The sequence below is a fragment of the Tupaia chinensis genome, unplaced genomic scaffold (genome assembly GCF_000334495.1).
Source record: "Tupaia chinensis unplaced genomic scaffold, TupChi_1.0 Scaffold000492_1, whole genome shotgun sequence".
Classification (NCBI taxonomy): Eukaryota; Metazoa; Chordata; class Mammalia; order Scandentia; family Tupaiidae; genus Tupaia; species Tupaia belangeri.
The window spans coordinates 580191-602014 of NW_006160004.1; the positions used below are offsets into that span (position 1 = coordinate 580191).

The 21824-nt window shown below is 49.5% G+C and overlaps 1 protein-coding gene across 2 annotated transcripts in view; it reads right to left on the minus strand.

The window, feature by feature from the left end:
* ABCG1 (ATP binding cassette subfamily G member 1) overlaps positions 1-16011 on the minus strand; it is a 74741-nt gene extending 58730 nt beyond the window's left edge. For both annotated transcript variants that reach the window (XM_006156368.3, XM_006156367.3), the window contains exons 1-2: positions 15837-16011; positions 8757-9000 (exon numbers count right to left, since the gene is read on the minus strand). In XM_006156368.3, coding sequence (XP_006156430.1) covers positions 8757-9000; positions 15837-15878 — 286 coding nt within the window. In that variant the 5' untranslated portion in view covers positions 15879-16011. The remainder of the gene's footprint in view (positions 1-8756; positions 9001-15836) is intronic.
* Between the last annotated feature and the right edge of the window lie 5813 nt (positions 16012-21824).

Consider the following 21824-nt stretch of genomic DNA (forward strand, 5'->3'; position numbering starts at 1 on the left):
CGGTAGCACCCCCGGGGCGGGCGGCGGCGGCAGACGGGCAAGCATTGCGCACGCGCGGCAGTGAGCACTTGCCCCACCCGCACCTGCCCCACAGGCACTGGCCGGCGCCAGGGGGCCCAGCCGTGCTGTTACCTTCAATCATTCAGAATTTTGAGTTCCCAAAGAACACGAAAATCCTCCAGGCAGCCTCCACCAAGGCAGGTCTACTTTTGAGCAAAAGTAGACTGTGGGAGAAGGCGTGTCCTGGCCGCCTAGCCAAAACCTGTGGTGGAGCCTGTACCTGCGCCAGCGGAGAAAGAAAAAAAAGGGGGCTTGACTTGAAATTTAAAGCCCGTGGTGGAGCTGCCCCTCGGCCAGTCTGAGCCTCGCCTTCGAAGAGTGTTCAGGCCAGTGAACTCTGTGTGGGTATAGGTGTAGGACAGGTGACCTGAACCACCCGTTCTCCCCCCACACACACACATCCCAGAGGTTCCAGCTCAGCCCCCAGCCAGGTGAGGTTGTTCTGGACACAAGACAGAGGCCAGAGCTGTCCTCTGCCTGAGCTCATGAAAGGATCTGTGGAAACCCCCGCTCCCAGGAGGTAGAGAGCCCTTTTGGGGCACCTGCCTCCCCAGGACTTGGGTTTATTTACTCATGGGCAGGGAAAAGATCTAATATATGTGGGTATGAGAAATTACATACGAGATGAGCTCTCAGTGGAGCTTTTTCAGAGTCAGGAAGTTAAGACTTAAGGCTTAAGCCTGAACCCTAGACCTGCCCTTACCTGCCAGTGGTCCTGGTGCTCTCTCTTGGATAATGGGACTGGCAATACTATGTGCCTCTCCTGGGGCTCCTTAAGGACTTAATGGCAATGTGCCAAAGCAGACACACTGGCTTAGTAAACATCAGTTATTTTAATTAAAACATAAACACTTCTTCCAAAATGGTGGGGGGTGGAATAATATCCAAGAAGTGCTGTAAAACTCCTGCCAAAAGACTCACTTTCAAGGCAGGTAGTTGGAGTATCAGACTGAGGGCCTTCTTCATCAGAACACATGAGGCTGCCTTATGACAGCGGAAAACACGCGTGCGCGCATACACATACACACACACACAGAAAACGTGACTCACATTTTGCATTTCCATTGAGCTCCATCCTTATCACTTTATAAACAAATTGGGGACATTATGGCAAGGGTGCCTGCTCACTGCCCCACCCTCTGAAGATGCCTCTGCAACGTCCACCTCCTACGGCGGGACGCTAGCCTCACTGCCTCCAAGGGCCACAAGCTTCTTACTTCCTCCTTTCAAGGTGGCCCTGGATCTCAATGCACTTGGTGATTGTTTTGTGCTTGATTAGGCTTTTGGCCCTAATATGTAAGCTTATTTCAAGACCAAGATTTCTTGTTCTGCTGAGTTCCAAAATGCAGAACTTGGATCAACAAATGAACATTACTCAAGTCCAGACCTCAGCTCGATGGGCAGAAGCACCTTCCAAGAATCACAGTTGTGCAAACAAGGCCTGGCTGTCTGGGAGGTGTCGGACTTTGGCTGCTGGAAGTGCTCAGACAGAGGCTGTCCAGTGTCAGGAATGGTGTGAGAGGGCTCGCTCCTTGAGTGGGAGGTCGGACTAGGGCAGTCCAAGGGCCCTTTGGCTTCACAATTTGGACTCTAAATATAGTCTCAGTTGGACAAAATCGCAGCCTGAAGTTACTTTTGACACTGAGCGCCATTTACCCCACAGAGCACAAAGGTGACTAATAACGCACAGCTGGCAAAGTGGGAAGTGAAACTATCGGCTGCCAGTCAGACTGGGCCCCTGTGGGTGCATCATTTTCCGGGACTCTAAAGATCCCTCTGGATGACTTTGCTCATGGCACGAGAACAACCTTCCATCGTTAGACGGATTTTACTGGAGGGTTAGCTCTGCAGTGCAGAGTGTAGAACTTCATCAGCATGCATTGGATAGAGAATGCACCTCCTTACAAACCCTAGTTTGTACTCTCAGTCTCTCTAAATATGTTTATTCTGACCCATGTGGTTACCTTTGTTCTTAAATAAATTAATCTGTTGATTCTAGAACTGAACTCAAAAAGAGCAGGTGTATGGTTACTAAACATTTTTGCCTGCCAATTTATAAACAAAAGCAATGGTTTCATGTTCGGTGAGATGTCACCTTCAGTTATTTCTTGCACTTGGTGGATTAGGTTCTGCTTTACAAGGAAGACTTGAGTTTGCAAGTGTGCAGTTTTCCTGATACAAGCCTGTTTGAGGTGTTAAAGGAAGGCAGGAGGGCAAGAATGTCCTCACAAAGATAAATAGTGACACCAACCCCCAGTGAGTAGAGGCAGTCCTGCAAAGTCGCAGGCCAGATGGCTTTCAGAACAGAAATGCTGTATGGAAAATTGACAAAGTATTAGCATACCCAAGTAAAGGACCTACCAATCAGGATAGCAAACGAGGAAAGGGGATTCCAAGGCCAAGGTTAGCAGGGCCAGCTGAGCCACGCTAGGGAGGCTATCAAACCTGCAGACACCACCCTTTGGGACCACGTAGTTCGGATTCCAGATCCCAGTTGATAATGATTTGGCTTCTGGTGCAGCATGCTCCAGGGGAGAGGGTGTGCTGGCTGGAGAAGGGGAGTGTCTCCAGCAACCCCAATAGAAAGGTTCTCCTTGAAAATGAGCAAGCCCCTTTGACTCTGCACATTCCTCTTACATGAGTCTACCCTAAGAGCCCATTCTCCCATTTTTTTCACAGCATCTTTGGGGACCTGGAAAGTAGAGGACCAAAACTGCTCCAGAAGACCTCATCAACAAAAAGGCTGCCACTGCTCTCCTGCCCTGGGAGCCGCCGAGTGCTAAGAACCTCAGATCTGGTGCCAGTGGGGAAGAGAAGAGCTCTCTACTCCTGAGGTCATCCAGCAACCTAGGGCTGCTCTTTGTCAATGCCCCAGCCTCAGATCAGGGATGCTTGCAAGAAACCAGCACGAGCACACATTAGATTAGCTACAGCCTCCATGAAGACAAAGGCAGAACACTAAAAGCAGTCTAGTTTTGGACCCAATGAAAGCTTGCCTTAGCCTAACAGTTCCATAGACGTGCAGCAGTAATTCAAACATGCTGGGGGGCTACAAATCCCCCACTGGATTGAGCAGCCCACCCCTCAAAAACCCACAGCTGCCTCAGGATCTCCATGGTTTGCTCTTATCTGGGCTTCTCTTCTCTGTCCTTTGAGTTGGATCAAGTCACTCAGCACTTGGTTGGAATCCAGTCTTCCTTTAATGGGATTCCTGAAAGGGATTTATTAATGGCACATTCCACTCATTTAGCCAGCCTGCCATTGCAGGCCTTGTGAAACAGCCACGGAAATTAAGAGAAAGCAAACTTTCATTTGAGAAGGGTGTTCAGGTGTATTGCTATAGCTTAAAAGCAAACCAATACAGATAATCTGACTTGGAGCCACCAGAATGTTTAACTTCTTCCTGGTTTTTGGCAAGGATGAGGCTGGAGGTTTGGATTTCAAAGTAGGAGGTGATATTTCATCCCATCAGAGCATTATCATGTTGAGACAAGGGCCTGGCTGAAGAAGAGTACAGAAAACTCTAATGCCCCAGCCCTAAATGCTTTTGTTCTCAGCTCGAACTTTATCACAAGGGAGCCTTGGGAGGTGTTCTTGATGTCTAAGGTTTGTCCCACCTGCCTCTCTGGTGAGGAGACCAAAATGCTAGGACCTCTTCAAGGAAACCAAATGTCCCCCATGCATCCTGTGAGCAACAAGAAACCAGCAACATCCACGTGAGCCAATAAAGAGGGAGACAGCCCAAGCTAACAGTCAAGGCCATTGGTAACCCACGTCTAGGCAGGGTGGTCTAGGGTGTGCCCACCTGCTCAGGGATAAAGGCTTACGAGGGCCCTTGGAGGTCACTGATCTTGGCCTAATGTCTCACAGATCCAGTTTTACATCCCATCTTCTCTACCACCGTGCCCATGGGTGTGTCTCTGAACCTCACATCAGTTTCCCACAAGTAGACTGGGCAGAATCCCTCCTGAATTGGCCCGGGAGTCAAGCGGATGGCAGAGCTTCTCTCATTCTATCAACTATGCATGGACACTGCTCCATGTCCTTGGGGGACAGGGGACAGCAGACTACCCTGCATCATTTGTTAATCTCAGTCAATCACATCGTGATATAAATGAGCCCCTTGTGAGCGTGGGCTCAGAAAACTATTTATGCATAAAACCTCCTTCTCATCACCTCGTCCTCACCGAAGGAAATTTCATCATGTGAATTCTCTTCTTAATGAGGGTCCTAAACAGAGTTGTCGTCATAGTATCTGCCTTATAGGAAGCAAGGGCTGCTTTCAAAAAGATCCCACTTAAGGGGGCAGGAGAACAAATAAGCCAGATTATTCCAATGCGTCCCTTGACATGACAATTTGTATGACAGCACCAAGTTGATATTGTTCCAAATATCATCCCATCAACTCAGGCTACGTGAGTGAATTCCTTGAGGAAGGGTAATTACTGTATCAGAAGCAGGTGAAGTTCTCCTCGGGGCAACTTTTTTCTCCCGAGAATAGTTCCTTTCACAATTATGTTCTCTACTAGGAATCTATTATACGATCTAGTTTTTCCTCTGAAGACATCATTAATCATCTGGTGGAAATGTAACTACAATTGAAAATACAAGATGTTTTGTTGCTTGACAATTGTCAAGCTCAAAACTGTAAAGGCTCAGTGCCCAGCACCTCCTTAAAGTACTGCTGCCGATTCACTCCTCACCTTTCTACTAAGGATTGTGACATTCTCTTCATCATTTCTTTTTAAAATGATGATATCGGAGCCTCTCACATTGTTCTGGTCCCAGTGCCTGGCTTTGCTGAAGCATCTTGTGTCCAGTTTATATTCTAGCCACACGTCCGGGGAGAAAACTTGTGAGAAAAAAAGACTCTTCCAAAACCCGATGGAGTGGCCTAGTGTCTTTGTAATGGCAAGACATTTGGACTAGGAGTCAGTATGCCTGGGTTCGAGCTTTGGCTCTGACCTTGAACAAATCACTTCCACACCTGGGCTCCTGTTTCCTTCCTCATACTATGAAGCAGGTGGACCAGGCACTTTTAAAACTTCATTTCTTACCTTTGGAGTTACCTCCTCCCCAGCAACGCCCTAACGGCCAGCCCAGGGAGACCGTTGCAATTAGCTCAACATGTGAAGTTACGTTTTTGAAAAGTTTGAAGCAACTCCTCGATACAGCAAAACTAACAAGGCGAAAGCAGTAAGAGAAGTAACTCCCGTGATGAAGGCCACACTCAGAGTCACACGAGGATGAAGCCAAATACAAACTCGCCACCGTGAGAAGAGAGAAACCTCAACGGTGGCTGGTTTCACTTCTCAGCTTAATCTGGTCCTCTGGGGCTGAGATGGTCATCAGCACTCGGAGGGACTTCTGTGGAGGGGCAAGGATGGACTTGGAGGACAAGAAGCAGGCAAGCAGACTGGCACATGTGGACCAGGCTTGGAGGAGCTCCTCCTGGGCAGTCCAGTGGTGGCTCCAGGTTTAGCACATACTTTCATTTTTCATCCAGGGGTGGCTCTGAATTGGGGAAACGTGGTTCCCAAGTTCAGGGCACAGCATTCAAGAGCATGCTGGGGGATGAGAGGGCATTGAGCCCAGAGAATGGCTCCTTCAGCTTACCGATTTCAGCCAGGAGAAGGTTAGGTTTCCCCGCTATGGCCTCCAGCCCAATGGGGCAGCCAAGTCACCAACAGCAGGGTGCTCCATGCATACTTGGCCCAGGAAGAGCCTCCCTGACTACATGGCTCCTGGGTTGGGTAAGGCTTGGTCACTGTGTTCAGTGCACAGAGTTAATAGAAACCACTGCCCTCATTGCAAGCTGCTCAGGAACCCAGGCAAGACTTTCAATCCCTTGTAGCTTCAGTTTCCTTTCTGTCCAGTGAGAAGGCAGATGATGATTTCCTACCCTACATTTAAGCCATCTCAATTCTGAACTGCAGGTACCAGGACCAAAGGAGAGGAAGGGGCGCATGGGGGAGTCAGGAAGCGGGAGAGAGAAGAGCGAACATAGGTGCTACTGCTGCTGCTGCTTTCCGGAAGGGTAGGGGAAGCCAGGCAGCAACCATGTTTTGCCAGTTGAGAAACCAACATCTGGGACACACCCGACTGATCATGCCTGTCATCCCCTCTGGCTCTATGCATCTCTGACTCATGGGCAGGTCTCTTGGGGCCCACTCCCTACTCCTACCCAGCCCAAGCCCACACAGGTTACCTCAGGGCAAGTGTCTATCTGGTGACCACTTGACCTGAGCGTTTTTTTTTTTTTTAATCTTATTTTATTTCAAGCTCTTTTATACATTCAATCACATCGTTTATTTGCAAAGTGAATATTCCAACATGTTTACATTTAAGGGGCCAGTGAGAAGGGACAGTGGGGGCTGCTCCCTCACTACGAAGTTGTCACCTCTGGCTAACTTTGACAATTAATATGGCCAGAGTTTACACTTAGAGAATACAGGGCTAGCAAGCTACACGCCTGGCTAGGGGATGATATTCTTTATCTGCAGACACTGAGCACCTGTGCTGTGCCAGGCTTGATGTGTTAGATATTAAACTAAGACGCTGCATGGTTTTCAAAGGTCTGCGTGTCCGTACTGCAATCCCTCTTCTATTTACAGGACACCTGTCCCAGCATTTCAGCCATTACAACATTTCTGAGGCCACACAACAGATGGGTAGAAGTCGTTTTGTGTTGCTCATGTCTTTGCTATGCTTTGTGTCTAGACAATGAGGCCAAAACATAGCAAGACTTGCCTAGCTTCTCGATGCATTTTTCTGTAAAATCTCTCTTCAAGTTGAGAAAGAAAAGGCTATAACCCCATGGTGCAATTTTAACAGGCTCAAAAGAATAGGCCCAAACTTGAGCCTGCCACAGAATTTCTTTCTTAACAAAACAGGCTGGGATTCTCTGAAAATGCAAGGGTCAGATAACACTACACAATTGGCCATTGAGAAGGTATGGCATCTATTCCTGGTTGTGCAAACATTGGACATAAAATCATTTAACAACCAACCGGGCTCACAGGCCCTGGGGACTATATCCAGGTTCTAAAATGTTTACAATGAAGTTTAGACTTGCCCACGGCAAGGCTTAGTTTCGAGAGGATAGAAAAACAAAGTGAAGATAATAGGTAAAAAAGAAACAACCATTTAGAAAGTGAGTCTTCTTTGGTCTTCAAAGAGAAAGAAAGGCTAATCTAGATTCAGGTGGAGAGTTCTAAAAAAAGTACAGTATTCCAGTGGTACTTGAGTTCGTTTCATTGTCTCAGATCCCTTGAGATTTTCAAATGGCGTTTGGGGACTCAGTGGAAACGAGGAACTGCCATTTCTTGGTGATGACTGATATGTCAATACCCCATAAACTCCCCCAACCATCTGAAAGATGGAGCTGCTTAGGAATACATTATGGGTACATGGAATAGAAGGAGATAAAGAAAAAAATTCATAAGAAGAAATAGGTCAGAGTGGAAAAAGAAATATCAACCCTGAGAGGCATTAACGCTACACACTTTGAAACTCTAGAGCTAGGAAAGTTGCCCCAAAAAAACTTAAAATAAGTCGCTGGACTCCCATGTAGTCGACCGCGGTTTGCGTCCTGGACCCGGTGGCTTAAAACTCACACCGGACGCGTGTGCGTGTGTGCCCGCGATCCCAAGAGGAGACTGGAGGAGAAGGGATTGCAGCGTGGCCATCCCCCCTGGGGGGTGATTTCTCGCTTTCTGTCTCTCTGTCTCTCTCTGTCTGTCTGGCAAGTACACGCGCCCTATAGTAAAATCCTCTCAAAAAATAAAAATATATATCATCCCCATTCCCTTGAACTTGCAACAAGCCAGTGGTAGATGCCCACACTGTGTTGCCCTCCTGAGCTCCGCCCTGTCTACATCTTCGATTTTTATACCTATGGCTCATTTCACAGGAGTGTATTTTCCTTTATAGTCTACTAATACCGCCTAAAGAATCCTGTCACGATCCTTACATGAAAATGGTTGGTCTCTAGAGAGCACATCCTATCTGGGACCATGGCTACTTTTTAACCCTTCGAACTTGGGAGGTAGCACCTATCTTTCATTTTGCTCTGAGTGGTTAAGAATTGTTCCACCCTGAAATATATTCACAAAACAACACTCACAAAAGAGCTCTCTATGAGCACACCCCAGATGTAAGCATACACAGACACTGGACGACCTTTGCGAAATTCTTTGTAACAATATTGAGGAATTTTAGTGTCACTGTGAACTTTGACGTCACCTAGTCTAACCTGTGCATTTTATAGGTGAGGGAAAAAATCAGGTATAAAGCAACAAAACAAATCAGCCACTGGAGGGGCAATTTTTTTAAGTGAGATTTTTGCTATAGGGCACATGCATTCGCTGAAGAGACAGAGCTGGAGAAACAGAAAGCTAGAAGTCACCCCCTAGGAGGGATGACCACACCACAATCCCTTCTCCTCCACTCTCCTCTCAGGATTTTGGGCATACATGCAAATGTCCCCAGCGTGAGTTTCAAGCCACTGGGTCCAGGACTCAAACTGTGGTTGGCCATGTGGGAGTCCAGCAACATAACCACTACACCAGCTGCTGGTCCCAGGGAGGGACAATACTGAGAAGAGAATCTCAGCCTCCCAACTTTCTTCTAAACAACATGTTGCTTCCTTCCCACACCCCTTCCAGCTTCAAGAACACAGAGGCCTCCCTCCCTACCTTTCTTTCTCCACCAGGGTCCTTCAGGCACAGAGTAGGAAAGGTCCTTGAATTCAATGTTCACAGCTGCCCTCCGCGGCAAGGAAGAAAAGCGCTGGGCCTCTGTGAGATTGTTGTCCACCTTTTTCAGATGTCCATTGAGCAGGTCTGTCTCAGCGCTGTCCATGTTGCTGGAGACCACCTCATCCACTGAGACGCACACTGACTTGGGCTCCGTCATTGCTGCAGAGTAACTGCTAGCATTCTAGAAAACGGGGAGGAAGCAACCGGATTTGTAAGAAGTTGCATCAAGAGAAAGCAGAACATCAAGAGATTCCCCATTAGGCTTTGGGTCATTGATTATTAATAGCAATACTTCTTCAGCTTCAGGAATGCTTTGCTCCAAAGACAGATGCTTGCCTAGAGGAATTTATCTCTCATCATCACTCTTTCTTATGTTAACAAATGCTTCAGGTAAAAAGTTAAACTGATCTGTTCATCTTATTTTGAAATAATAAACTGAACCATAAAACTATCATAAATGACTCACTGCCTTAAAGAAGAAAGCATTGGTTACCATAGAAAATGATCTATTTACAGTCCACTCATTAAAAAAACCTCAATGAAGACACATGAAGCGCTGAAGAAATGTGTAACTAAAAACATTTTATTGGAAATGAGCTATTTTAGTGTCTCCCTTGTGTAATCTCATAAAAATTTCTCAAGAGCAAATAATACCACTTGAGCTGCTGAGTTTTGTGGAGGTTGGCCTGTGTACTTTACTTTTACATTTTCCAAATCACTTACAACTCTACTCTCTTACTGTTGCACTGGAGAGATGTGTATTTTTATCTATTATACAGATGAGGAAACCAAGGCACAGACAATTTAAGAGACCTCCTCCAAGTCCCACAATCAAATGAGGAGCGGAGTGATCCCAGAATCTGAGTCATCCAAAAACAGCTAGGTGTTCATTTCACTATATACGAGAGTACCTAATGCTTCATAGCTAGCGCTGGCTTTTAAAGCTTCCATCGGGAGTCAGATGAACTGTAACAGATGTGCCAAAAACCAAAAGTATTTATGCGAAGAAAGGAATATCCTTTTCTAATGGCTTGGCAATCCTGAGCAGATCAATAAGCTTCAGGTACCTCCAAAACACAGAAGAACCCTGGGGTGGACAAATATTATGCTGTAGGTTTTCCTGGCTGATCCTGAATCAAGATCGATCACCCCACCATTTCAAAAGCTAGGACCTCCCGCAGTGCTCCACCATACTGCTGACAGCACCGCCTGGTCAGGACAGCTGGTTGCTGACCCTCTTTGGTAATTTGGGCCATTCCAGCTACCATAAGATTGGAGAGATACAGCTTTGGTGTTACTTGTTCAGAAGAATAAACACATCATATTTTTTTTTCTCCATAGGTTTGTTAAATATTTCTTTAGAGTTGCTTGCTGTTTGTCACTATTATTTCTTATCAAAAACTGAAAACAAAACCAGAAACTAGAACTGTTCCAAAAAAAAAAAAAAAAAAAACTCCCCACAATCCCCAGGAACTCAAGTGGGGCAAAAATGACCCCTCACTAGAATGCCCTCTGGAGGGCACATGACTACAACACTAAGGAGCTGGCATTGCTCCCTTAATGGCATTGAAGGGTTCAAAGGTTATGTCTAGATGCAGAGGTTTCAAATGCTTAAAACACAAAAAGAGGGATGAGGAGGAAGGCGCGGGTGGGTATTCTGGATGTGTTGAAGACTGAAAATGTAGCTTTGCCAGGTAAGAAAAAGATGCACACACACACACCTACCACACACCAAACACACACCACACAAATGCCACTCACACACGTATACAACAAACACACACACATCCTTCCCAGGCATTTCCCACCTCTGAAAACCATAACTGAACCATCCATAGCTCCCTGTCTGTCACACGTGTGGGCAATGACACAGACACAGGGCCCTCTGTCAAAGCCGGTTCAGTGGCTGCTGGCCCTGAGCCTGTCAAACGTTCCAGATGCCAACCTCAGTCGGTTCACGCATTCCCCAACAAAGTCAGGAGAGGCTTGGTTTTGTCTGACAAGAGGCTCCTCTGGGTTCTGGAGTGGTGATATCTCAGGGATCGCAGGAGGAGACTCAAGTCTGTAGCCTCTGCACTTACACGTCTGTCAGTCTGTTCCCAGCAGCTGGGAAAGCGTGGGCAGCCTTGGCTTCTGCTCTCAGGGCAGGCACTGAAGGTCATGCCTGCCCCTTCACCTGCCTTTGGGGCCACCTGCTGCTGCCCAGGCTTCTAACCCACTCTGCCTGCAAAGGACCCCGAAACACCAAATCCTGGCTTGGGGACTGAACCAAGTTGCTGGTACAGGTCAAACCCAATCCCCAGCGTCCATGCTCAGCCCCTCCTGGCTACATACATGGAAAGGGACAATGCACTGATTTCTACCATGACCTGCTGGCAGCCTTGGGTGCTAACCTGGGCTGCCAGCGGCCGCATGTTCAGGCAGGAGAGGATGTGGGAGGTGACCCAGTAACTCCTCACCAGTTGTGGGTCCCCTTCAACCTCCACTCGTAGGATTCCAGCTGCCATGGGCCATCTCCCAGGGCACCACCACAGGTATGCAGCCCTGAGAAAGCATGGTTTGGTGAAACCCACACTGACACAAGAAAGAGCCGCTGTCACTCCATCCGGTCTGACTTTCCCCACTAGACTCATTCAGTACCTCACTCACTTGTTCACTATTCATTTCACCAATTGAACAGCAGATGAAGTCCTGGTGTCAGCAGTCAGCCAGAGGTGTCTAGCCTCAGAAGCTCATGCTCAGGATCAGGCCCCAGGCAAGAAAACACGTAATTCTGGCAGAGCCAAGCAGAGACTCGGGCACCTAATACAATGCAGGCCCAGAGTGTGTGTGTGTGTGTGTGTGGGGGGGGGGTCAGGATAAAGTCTTTCTGTGGAAATAAAATCTCTTTCTTTTTTTAAAAATTTTTTTGCTGCAGGGCATGTGTGCTTGCCAGAGAGAGAAAGAGAGGAAGTGAGAAAGCAACCCCTGGGAGGGGAGGGGGGCCCCACAGCAACTCCTTCTCCTCAGATTAGCACCGAGTGGGGGAGGGCGCCAGATCATGCTGCTCCCTGGGCCAGAGCAATGCAGGCAAGGAAGGGCTCAGCAGTAAGGGTCAGGGACCAGTTAGAGACCGGTCAGAGACCGGTTAGAGGCTTCGGGGCTAGAACATAGATTTGGGGTGGAGAGGGCAGGAGAACAGGGAGCTTTGGAGCAAGACGAAGGAGGTCCAAGTGGGGAAGGGTTTTGTACTTCATCTTGAGGTCTCTGGGGAGCCATAGTAGGCTCTAAGGCAGGGGATTAACAGGACCAGGAGTGCAGAATTGCAGAGTGAACTCCCAGAGCTCTGGACAGTGGGCAACAGTGGCTGTAGCCAATTGGGGATGGGGATAAATGGACAGGCCAGTGGGACAAAGCTGGGTGGGAGTGAGAGAGAAGCAGAGTCTACTTACAATTTAAAGTATTAAATAATAACGCCTCATGCGTGCCAGGTAAGTGATTATAAACAACAGTGACTATTGATCCCGCAATTGCGATGCACCTGTTAAACTCCAGTCTGTGTAGATGATGCCTCTTCTGATCTCTGCAACTCTGCCAGGGGCTATTTCCATCTCCACTGCAGAGAGGGCATCAAGACCACAGTAAACCTGCCTGATGGGCCCAGGGCCCCATGGCTGGGGAGTAATTGAGCTGGGGTCCAGCTCTGTGGGGCTACAGGCCTGTGTCCCAGTTCTCCCACACTGCCCCCTCAGTGACCCTTGAACACTGCTTATCTTTCTACAGGCAAGTCGTGGGTGCCTCTGGGTCATCCCAGGCCTCGTCTATTATGGGAAAATCCACAACGAACCGAGGAAATCATGCAATCCCACCCAAAATACACTAAGACCAAAGCAGCACTGACACGGTGTCCAGTGGCCTCACCCAATTACTAAACATATGGAAATCTATACAGCGTGAGGTAGTGGCCTCTCATGCCGAAATAGACCAGCTCTGGAAACATCCTCAGATGAGAGCAGGCGGTGATGTAGGTTACAGCTAGCTTCTCCTGAGCCTCCTGAGCTCATTAAAAATAAAGCAAACACACCTTCCCTCCCCATTTTTTTTCCTTTCACTGTTCTGTTTCTCTGTCTTTCTGAAGCACTGTCTCTGACCTCTCTCCCTCCACACGCCACTTGAGCTGCATAATGAGCTGTAGGTGAGAGTACACTCACTCATTCGTGGATGTCTTTGGATTGCTCCTGATGATCATTTGTGAGAATGTTCCCCGGGCACTAAGCAGGGCAGCCTGTGATTTGGATATCGCATATAGAGACCCTCCGCAGCTAGGGAGGGAGACTGTTGTTTCCAGTAGCTGGGAACCACCCCCAGGCCACTGCGAGGCTCGTTCACTCGTTTCCACTGGAGCTCAGAGTCAGAAGCAGGAACTCTGTCTCAGCATTGTGGGGACAAGAGCAACAGGGTAGAGCGGTCACTGGCGCAGGCATGTGGCACACAGTTTGTTCTCCCTCTCTTCTCCCTTTGGTTCACTGTTGCCACCCTTGGTACCCATCAAGTCGGTGGCCTCCTTGGTATCCTGAGCACACCAGAGGAAAACTGGGCTGCCCATAGGACAAGAACCCAAACATGGCAGCCCTAGCTAGAGGGCAGACTGCACATGGTGGTCACTTGGAAGACAGGACAGCTCCGGGTACCACCTTTCCTCTGGGAACAGTGCCGCCCCACATGTGCTGCCCAGCCCAGGGACAGGACATAGTGTCCCTGGATGCTTAGCTTGCCCTCCAAGGCACCGTCTCCAGACTTAGCTCACTCAGCCAGCACCAGGCTAGAGCCCAGAGCAGGTAGGTGCTGGAAAAGGAGAGCTTGGGTCTAGGGCATCCCCCAGGGCTCTTTGTTTATGGTGTGAATAGAATTATTTTCCCTTTTAGGCCAGCAGCCTCAGGAATCTCCAGGAGGTCTCCCATCTAAATACTAACCAGGACCAACCCAGCTGAGCCTCTAGATCAAACAAGATCATACTCATTCATATATTCATATACATAGCCAGCTGCAGTGGCATAGCAGTAGTGCCATACTGCTGTGCTTGAACCCACATAGGAAAGTCCTGAGTTCGAGCCCTGTGGTCTCCCTGGGCAAGCACAGGTAGATGCCTGTGATCAGGGCTGGCTGAGGCGGACGAGGGATGCTGCATGAAGACTCTGTTGGGGGTGCCCCCCCTCTCTGAATAAATATACTGTTTTTAAAATTGCAAGGTTTTCAGGTGGGAAAATTATTTTCAAACAAAACAATGTTCCCTGACAAAATGAGACCAGCCACTAGCTACTCCATGTGAGAACAAAACATTTGAGCTCTGGGGCTGTATCAAACCATAACATAACGTTCAAAAACATCTGGGTATAAAAAAGTTGTATATTAAAACATTCTGACTCATTATTTTTCCACAGGTACAAGCCACCTTTGCAGCTCTAAAAGGACTTCAGTTACCCAGCATCTAAAACAGCAGAAACTTTCTCTACCCGCAGCTAGCATCAGTAATCCCCTTAATTTTCTATTATCCACATAATGTGGGAATCCCAAATAGACAAACATATGCAAAAAATAGGAATTCCCAAGGGTTATCCAGTCAACAAGATAAAACGAATGTCATGAGGAGGGGATGGGCTTTTACACTCATTCATTGCCTTGTGAAAGAAGCGGGGTGGTACAGACAGAGCAAGCTTAGGGATGCAACTGGCTGGGGGACCCCAGCGCTGGCTCTCCCCTCCCTTGCCCGTCACCTTACGGTATCTGCGGCCCCATTTTATCAGTTTACACAAAATCATTATATAATGAGCTGGCGAGGCCGGGTATGTTCTACAGTAACCTGTTTGGAATCAGAGGATGCAGTTGTCAGAGCAGAGCATGCGCAGAAGCCCGGCTACACTTTTTTTTTTCTTGAGCTCAAGGCAAGAGGTAACTATCGGTCAAATCCTGCTGAGCCCTGCTGACTTCAAACACAGGATGCTAAAAATGAAATAAGGGGGAGGGGCGAGGGTGAAACCCGGTGCTGCTATGCACCGTGGGCTTACAGCTTGTGGGAAGTAACTGGCAGCAGAGTAACTACACAGAGAGATGATAGCAAGGAGGACAAACATGAGTCGGAATACGGAATTCCTCCTGTTTGTACTTTGGATGGCCTGAAATCCAGTCCTAGTGCCTAACTGCAATGTTGGTGTGCCAGGCACAGAAATGAAGGCCGGAGGAAATGAGAGATGATTATGAGAGAGTTTGTTATTGTTTGTTTGTTCTTAATGTGAGTAAACCAGCAAGGGGAGCTTCCCAACCACTCCTGGAAACAGCACTTAGGTAATTGTGTCTAGCAAAGAATTAATCACACTCATCACCCCCTCTAGAGCTGGTACCCTCAGAAGGGCGCGCCTCTGTCCCCACCCTGGGTCTGCCTCAGGCGCGTGCAGAAAGGCAGCGGGCAGATACCTAGCCTTGCCCCGCCTGTCTCCTGGAGATCCGGGACAGGCTGCCTTACGGAGCGCTGGTCAGCTCAGGCTCCTGCTCTCGGGGATCACCCCTCTCTTGGGTTCTCCCAGACCTTGCCCAGCTCTCCGGAGGGTGGCACGGTAAGACTCAGTTCCCTAAGCCCCCAGCCACGCGCGCGGGTAGAGAGATGGGACCCTCCCCTCCTGCGGACTCCGGGATACGGCCCCTCCTCAGTGAGTCCCGGGTCCCCAGGACCCTACTCCACTCAGTCGGAAGTGGGCCAGGTCAAGGCCATCTGTCCATTTACGGGGCTGGTGGATGCCTCCTGCCCCATCCTGGCCCCTCCGCCTTCCCTGCGTCCTCAGCTAGTGCCAGGAGCATCCCAGGGCTCCAAAAGGTCTGGGCGGGAGGCGACTGGAGCCAGGCACCTTTATGGGGTGCTCTGGGTCAGCGCCCAGAGGACGCGTTCGCAGGGAGTGGTGTCAGGGCAAGCGTGTGGGTCTTTGTGTTTCCTGCTCTCCTTGAAAATAAAGCCAAGCCCGGCGGTCGAAGGATGCGCTCACTCACCATGGCGGTGCCGACCGAGAAAGCGGCCATCAGACAGGCCATGCCCCGGGGGCGGCGGCAACAGCGGCGGGGACTGGGCTGCAGGCGGCAGGGACGAAGCTGCTGGGATGAGATGGCGGGGACGAAGCTACGCTCGCTCCTGTCTCAGCAGCTGCGCCCGCTCCGGCTCCGACTCCGGCTGGGGCTCGGCTCAGGCTGGGGCTCCGGCGCCGGCCCCGCCCCACGCCCGGGATTGGAGGGCCCCGAGGGGGCGGGCGGGCCGGCAGGTGCGCGTGCTCTTGTTTTGTTCCTGCTGGAGGGCAGTTGACCAGGTCCTAGATGTTCAGGTTCTAGAAGCAGATCGCAGCTGGTCCAAGCTTCCCTGGGTCTGGCAGGCGCCCTAGACCTTCTCTATCCAGTCCGGGGCCCTGGAGTCCAGCACTCTTAGGGTGGGCCAGCATGGCCCTGGCTGAGCCTGCGGGGCGTTCTACCGGCAACGGTGTCCCCCGGCTGGGAGGACCACTGCCTCCTAGACCGAGGTGCCTGTACGAATGGGGCCAAAGGGAGGGTTGAAGGTCCATGGGTTTCTTTTTTCTTTTCTTTTTTGTATCTACCAGATAAGACCTTGGGGACTAAAGAAGGGATGACTGCTCCCACGGTCCTCAATGCAATTGCGGCTGTGGGGTGTCTCCCGCAATGGCAGCACGTGCATGCTAACAGGCCACATTGCCAGTCACTATGCCACACGCTGGGTAACAGAGATGCTAGACAATGATGCCCAGGCCAGCGGTCCCTCACCTCCAACCCACCCCAGTCAGAAAAAAGAAGGGCTCATTTTTGCGAACACAGGAGTTACCAGTACCTGGCCCATAGCTGTGTTCATGTGACTTCACAAGGAGTGACACTCAGGGCACCCTCTCATTTGGCCGCAGACTGGAATATCAGATGACCTGGCGTCTGCTAAAGCCTTTATTATATGTAAGTGGAGACATTTCCTCGTAACCATAGTTACAGGCATTCTTTAGTCTCAATCTCAGAAACTAATGCTTTTGTTCAGTTGTTTGCATGTTGGAACCCAAAACAGGGGTACAGCTCTGGCACACCTGGGTCACCCCTCCAGGCCTCAGGTGAGTGGCACAGCTTTATGCCTGCAGATCTCCCTCACACCCTCAGGTCTGATGAGCACTCAGTGGACATAGACAAGGCAAGATTGTGAGTTGAAGAGGGAGAGGCCCTGGTTTTGTCTGAACAGTTTCTCCTCAGAAGTCGCAGTGTCACCTCCATCTTGTGCTTGGCTGTGATGAAGGAAATCTGACTGCTGCACTTCCACATGTCACGCTGTGGCCACCAGGCCCAGAAGGCCATGTGGTGCTTAAGTGTACTGGACAAGGAGGTTGACAAAGCTTGAGTGTTCTGGAAGGAGAGCCCAAATCCACAAACCTCCTGGGGGGACAGGCCAAAGGGCAAGATGAATACCTCATTTCCGAGGCTCAGGACTGGCCTACCACTTGCCCCAGGACACACAGCAGAAGAGAAGGCATGAGGCAAGACAGGAGGGGTTCTCTGCATTAGCAGGGCACGCTCGGTGACATCGGGGTGCCTGTTGCAAAGAGCACCTATTTTCTGTCCAATATTCATTCTCCTCACCTCCAGGAGCATGTCTATGATTTCCTCTGGGAGTTCTCTGTCCCACGATTTGTGCAAACTTGACCGATTTTCAGCTCAACGTAGGCCACTGGCGTCAGTCGCCCCGAGGCCCCCATCTAGTCTGGCGTACTGGTTGGACAGGAAGCAGATGCAAAATGATACTTCCTGAGATGCCGGGAATCAACGGGGACAGTATGGAGCCTGAGAGGAAGGCAGAGACGGATGACAGCAGTACACTGGGTTCTCATTGACATCACTCGAGCTGCTGGATTTTCAGGCCTCTGAGAGGATCTTCACTTACCCTTTCATGCATTGGGGTAAAAACAGTCTCAACCACAGGGGAGACCACTCATGAAAGTACTTTCCCCTGCACACAGCCTAAAGCAAGGGCCCTGCTCTAGTCCTCAGTAGTGTCACTCCTCTCATACCTATCAGGGAACAGGGCAATGGCAGAGTGAGATGGAGCTAAGACATGTGAATCAGGACTCGTGGTTATAAGTGACCGAAACCAGCCCCTGCTGGCCAGAGCTAGGGATATGCATTGTCTTTGGGAACAGAACGCTTCAGGGAGCACTGATTTTGGTCCATACTGTGCCCTTGGCCCTTAGTCTCTTGCTGTCTCTGCAGCTCTGCCTTTCCTGTGCTGGTATCCCCCCGCACTCCCTTTCCCAGCAGGCAGGCTGCTCCCCACCCCGCACTCCCTTCCCCAGCAAGCAGGCTGCACCTCCTGGTCCTCAAGTCTTGCATCCTATTGGCAATCAGCCACTGGGCCCAGGAGGTGCCAAATCCTGACAGGCTTACCCTTGGTCATATGGGACAAAACAGGAAGGTTAGCCCCATTGGAAACATGCAGAAAGACTGGCCATACAGAGACTTTGCCAAGGCCACTTTGAGGTGTTCTGAGCAGAAGTGTGGGTGCCAAGAGGCACTGTAAGAGAAGCACACCACAGGACCATTCAGTACAGACTCAGCCAGGAGAGGAGTTTCTGCAAAACATCACTGACAATTGGGCCAGGCTGGGTTTGAGCACTCATGGTGGGAACCACTTGCTCCCCCAACAGGCAGCTCATTCCATTACTAAATGGTTATCACTGGGAGCAAGCTGTCCCTGTGTCAGATTGAGCTCCCTTGTACTCTGACTGCTCTGTGTTCACAGCGACATGGAGCTTGTTAGCTCCCTTCCATATATTAGACCCTGGTTAGTCAGTGTCTGGACCAATTGCCCCAGTCCCTCCAACGTGGCTTAACAGAAAATGCCCTTTCATCTTCCTTCCCCTTCCCTAGGAAGTACAGAGAGGTGTTTGCTTTCTTGGTTTTTTTTTACAACCTAAAGTCCTGACTCTGCAGGTTGAATTTCCAGCCACTTAAGAGCAGAATGTGGTGGCACAATAGCCTGTAGGAGAGATGGCTATCCACCCTCCTGGTTGCCTGTGGGAGGGCTGTGAGAAGAGCTCCAGGAAGGAGGTTGCTGCCTCTTCTATAGCCCAAGTCAAGGGTAACACTGTGGATACCCGTTACTCTCATGACTGGGAAGCAAGTCCTGCGTGAGGTATACCTGCTCTGACCTGGAGACTGGCATCTGGTCAGGTTGGCCCCTGCCCTTGTCGGCTTTTTGAGCTGGGGGGAAAGAGAGTGAATGTATGTCTTGGTCTATTCATGCTTCTAGAACAAAATACCTTAGACTGAGTCATTTATACACAGCACAAATGTGTTGTTTACTGTTCTGGAAGCTGGAAAGACCAAGATCAAGGCACCGGCAGATTCAGTGTCTGGTGAGGACCTGTGACTATAGATGGCCCCTTCTGTGTCCTCACATGGTAGAAGGGGAGGAATCAGTCTGTTTTCTAAGGCCCTAATGCCATTCATGACTTCATCACTTGCCAGGACCCTTCTCTTAATACTATCACATGGTGTTAGGTTCCCACTTACTAATTTGGGGGCAGAGGTCTTAGTCCATTAATAGCGCTATGACAGAATGCTCAGATAATTTGTAAAGAAAAGAGCTTTACTTGGCTCTTATTCTGGTGGCTAGAAAGTTTAAAAGCATGGGGTCAGCATGTGCTCAGTGCCGGTGAGGTCTGTGTCTGCTTTACCCTCTGGCAGGAAAGCAGAAGGCCAGTGGGCACGTGCTGAGAGAGAGTCCAGTGGCAACCTATAAAAACAGGAAAGAAAAAAGAAAGAAAAGTAGAAGAAAAAGAGCGTTGTGGGAAGAAAGGAAGACAGGGAGGACTTTAAGAAGAATAGGTGCAGAGGAAACCATTCCTTAGCCCTTCAAGGGAAAGGACACTGGAGGGGGGAAATCTAAAGGCCCAATTACCAGGAGGAGGCAGCGTGGGCTAGGCAGGCAAACCAATTGGGTGCTCTCTGCAAGTCGGCTCATTTAGAGAAACAGGTATGTTTAATGTCCACAGTGTGTTTGATTCCCATTTTCCCAGCTCTCTTGACTTTGGTGGTGTCCTGTCTCCAGTGTCCAGATATGAACACCCCCATGGCACCCCCTGGAGGTCAGCCCCACTCTAAAGAGGAGCCCTTTCTTCCCTGGCACAGGGACAGCCTGTGAGGAAAGTAGGATTGTGAGATGGAAAAGCAGAGAGGGAGGGTGGTGCAGGGTGGAGGCAGCAGTGGGGAAATGCCCAGAAGGCCAAGATGGAAAGATGAGATTAATGAAGGATGTTTTCAGAGAAAGAAAAATGCAAGCAAATATTTCGTAAATGAAGTTAGGAAAAGGTTAGTTGAGTACCACAAACAGATTGTTTCTGTTTTCGTCCACTCGCACATAACAGAGAGTGGCTGGGAAAGCTCTAGGAAATCGTTGCTTCAAAGGAAGAAAGAGGAAATGCTATCTGGAATGGGCTGACCTTCAAGTTGAAGGTTAGGACAGAACTCAGAGACAGACCTTGGAAAACTACTGGAGGCTTCCTCCCCACACATCAGAAGCCTCCCGTCAACCTGTAAATGGTCCCCTCCTAGGAAATAACTGGTAGCCTGTGGGCCACTTTTCCTCAGGAATAGCCCTCTCCCAATACCATGTGAACAAGCCGAGAACACAATGGCCTCCCCCAAAACCAGTCAGAACAGCCACTGCCAAGGGTTTGGAAGGGACTTGCAAACCAAGGGCCCAAAAAGATCTCGCTGGGACTCTCCCAGACTGTAAGAAGAAGGTGCTTTCTTTTTCTTTGGGGCTCATAGAGCGTAACAACAGAGGCTTTTTTCTTGCCATAAGGAGGATGTCTAAGTGAGAATGAAGTGGATGCCCTGGGGAAGTGGAAGAGAGGACAAAGCTCCTTCATCCCCTCAGCCTCATCATCTTCCTGAGTTCAAATTTGTTCATGGCCCTTCCCAAGAGCCTGGGCAGCCCAGTAGTGAGTGCTGGGCCCAGCCGACTCCTTAAATAAACAAAGGCCTCTCAGTGCCCCATAATCCCGGCTATGAAGTGGCCTGATAGTCATGTGTGCCCCTTGGGATGGTTTTGAGAGTTGAGTCATATGTGTAAACTGTGTCTGGCTCATGGTGGGCATCTTACAGGTGACGGCTGTCATTGTTATCATTCCTTGTCTTGGTGTCCAGCACTGCCTCTTCCAGCCTTGAACTTCCAACCTTGAACAACGCGAGGTCAATGTCGGCCACCCACAGCCTGAGCAACCCTACTTAGGATAGATGGTTTCGCGAAGGAGTTAAATGTCAGAGCCCGAAGCCAGTCCATGGGAAAGTCCTTGTAAAGAATTTCTAGATCTACCCTGTAACCTTCATTGCTCCAGCGTCACCCACGGCACACACGCAGCATCTCCCCAAAGAGCTCACACGTCCAGCACCTCCCTAACATTTCTTTGCTCTAACATGACTCTCAGGACAGAGTAGGTGCTTAATAAAAACCACGAGTCCTGTCCAAGCTCCCTCCAAGGCTTTGGGGAGCACAGTAAATGCATGATTGCATCGTACTCTCAGAGGGTCCCGGTGGGATAGGAGGGCCTGCACTGCAGCAAAACATGCAGCTTTTACTCTGCAGTACCAGTGCAGGGCAGGCCAGGTTTTTAATTTGTACCAGTTGGTTCCTCCACACCATACCTATCAGCTCAGCAAGATCCATGGATGTGCCACAGCTCCAGAGGACACGGAGCTCAGCCCTGACCACCTGAGCAGAGGGCCTCTTGCCTCCTTAGGACCCTTGAGCTCTCCCAGGATCCATAAGTCCACACCTTTTCTCCTACTAATTAATTATTAATAAGAAAATTAATAATTTTCTCAGGATCTGGAAAATTATTCCTGAAGTCTTACCTTTTTTCTTCCCCTGCCCTTCAGAAGAGTGTCACCTGGAGCCTAAGCATTTTTTTTTTTTTTTTTTTTTTTTTTTCGGGGCTGTGT